The 640-nt window shown below is 41.9% G+C and overlaps 1 protein-coding gene across 1 annotated transcript in view; it reads right to left on the minus strand.

Moving 5' to 3' along the window:
- The window catches only part of LOC119594766 (potassium channel subfamily K member 18-like), a 57,479-nt gene that overhangs the window by 362 nt on the left and 56,477 nt on the right, over positions 1-640 (minus strand). Inside the window, exon 5 of the mRNA XM_037943857.1 lies at positions 432-608. Coding sequence (XP_037799785.1) covers positions 432-608 — 177 coding nt within the window. The remainder of the gene's footprint in view (positions 1-431; positions 609-640) is intronic.

Consider the following 640-nt stretch of genomic DNA (forward strand, 5'->3'; position numbering starts at 1 on the left):
AAATTGTGTGTGGATGGGAATGCCTCATTAGTAGTAAATTTGTACTTTATAGATATACTTCTTACATTTTGATTTTTTGGACTGAAATTTGGCAAACAGTACAAAATAATGTTTATATTAAAACCTAAACCAAGGGCGCATTGAAAAGAAACAAACTTATACAATAAAAACAATTTATGCTCATTACCTCTTTCACAAGTCAATAAAAAAATGACTGTTAGTTGCTTATTAACATGCCACCTCTTAAAAATAATTCATGCTCATCATAGCTCTTACACAAGTAAAAAAAAAAAGGACTTTTAATGCTCAATCCTATGACCACTCCTCACAAAACAATCTAATCTTATTATCTCCTTCACAAATCACAATCCCATCTCCGAATCAGCTTTGATTCTTCAACGATTCCTCAACACCCCAATCCCCACACCCACCAGATCACCGAACCCAATGGTGCTGAGGGAAATATAAGAGAAATAGCAGGCATCGAGCAGCGACCACCGCTCCCACTGCGAGAACACGAGGCCGCCGCAGAACACGTAGACGGCGATGACGAGGAGACACCACGTGATGGGGATGGTCCGCGGCCGAGGCTTCTCTCCCGACGACGTCTGGCAAGGAGCGCGGTGGGGGAAAACGTACC

This window comes from Penaeus monodon, chromosome 34 (assembly GCF_015228065.2).
Source record: "Penaeus monodon isolate SGIC_2016 chromosome 34, NSTDA_Pmon_1, whole genome shotgun sequence".
In the NCBI taxonomy this organism is placed as follows: domain Eukaryota; kingdom Metazoa; phylum Arthropoda; class Malacostraca; order Decapoda; family Penaeidae; genus Penaeus; species Penaeus monodon.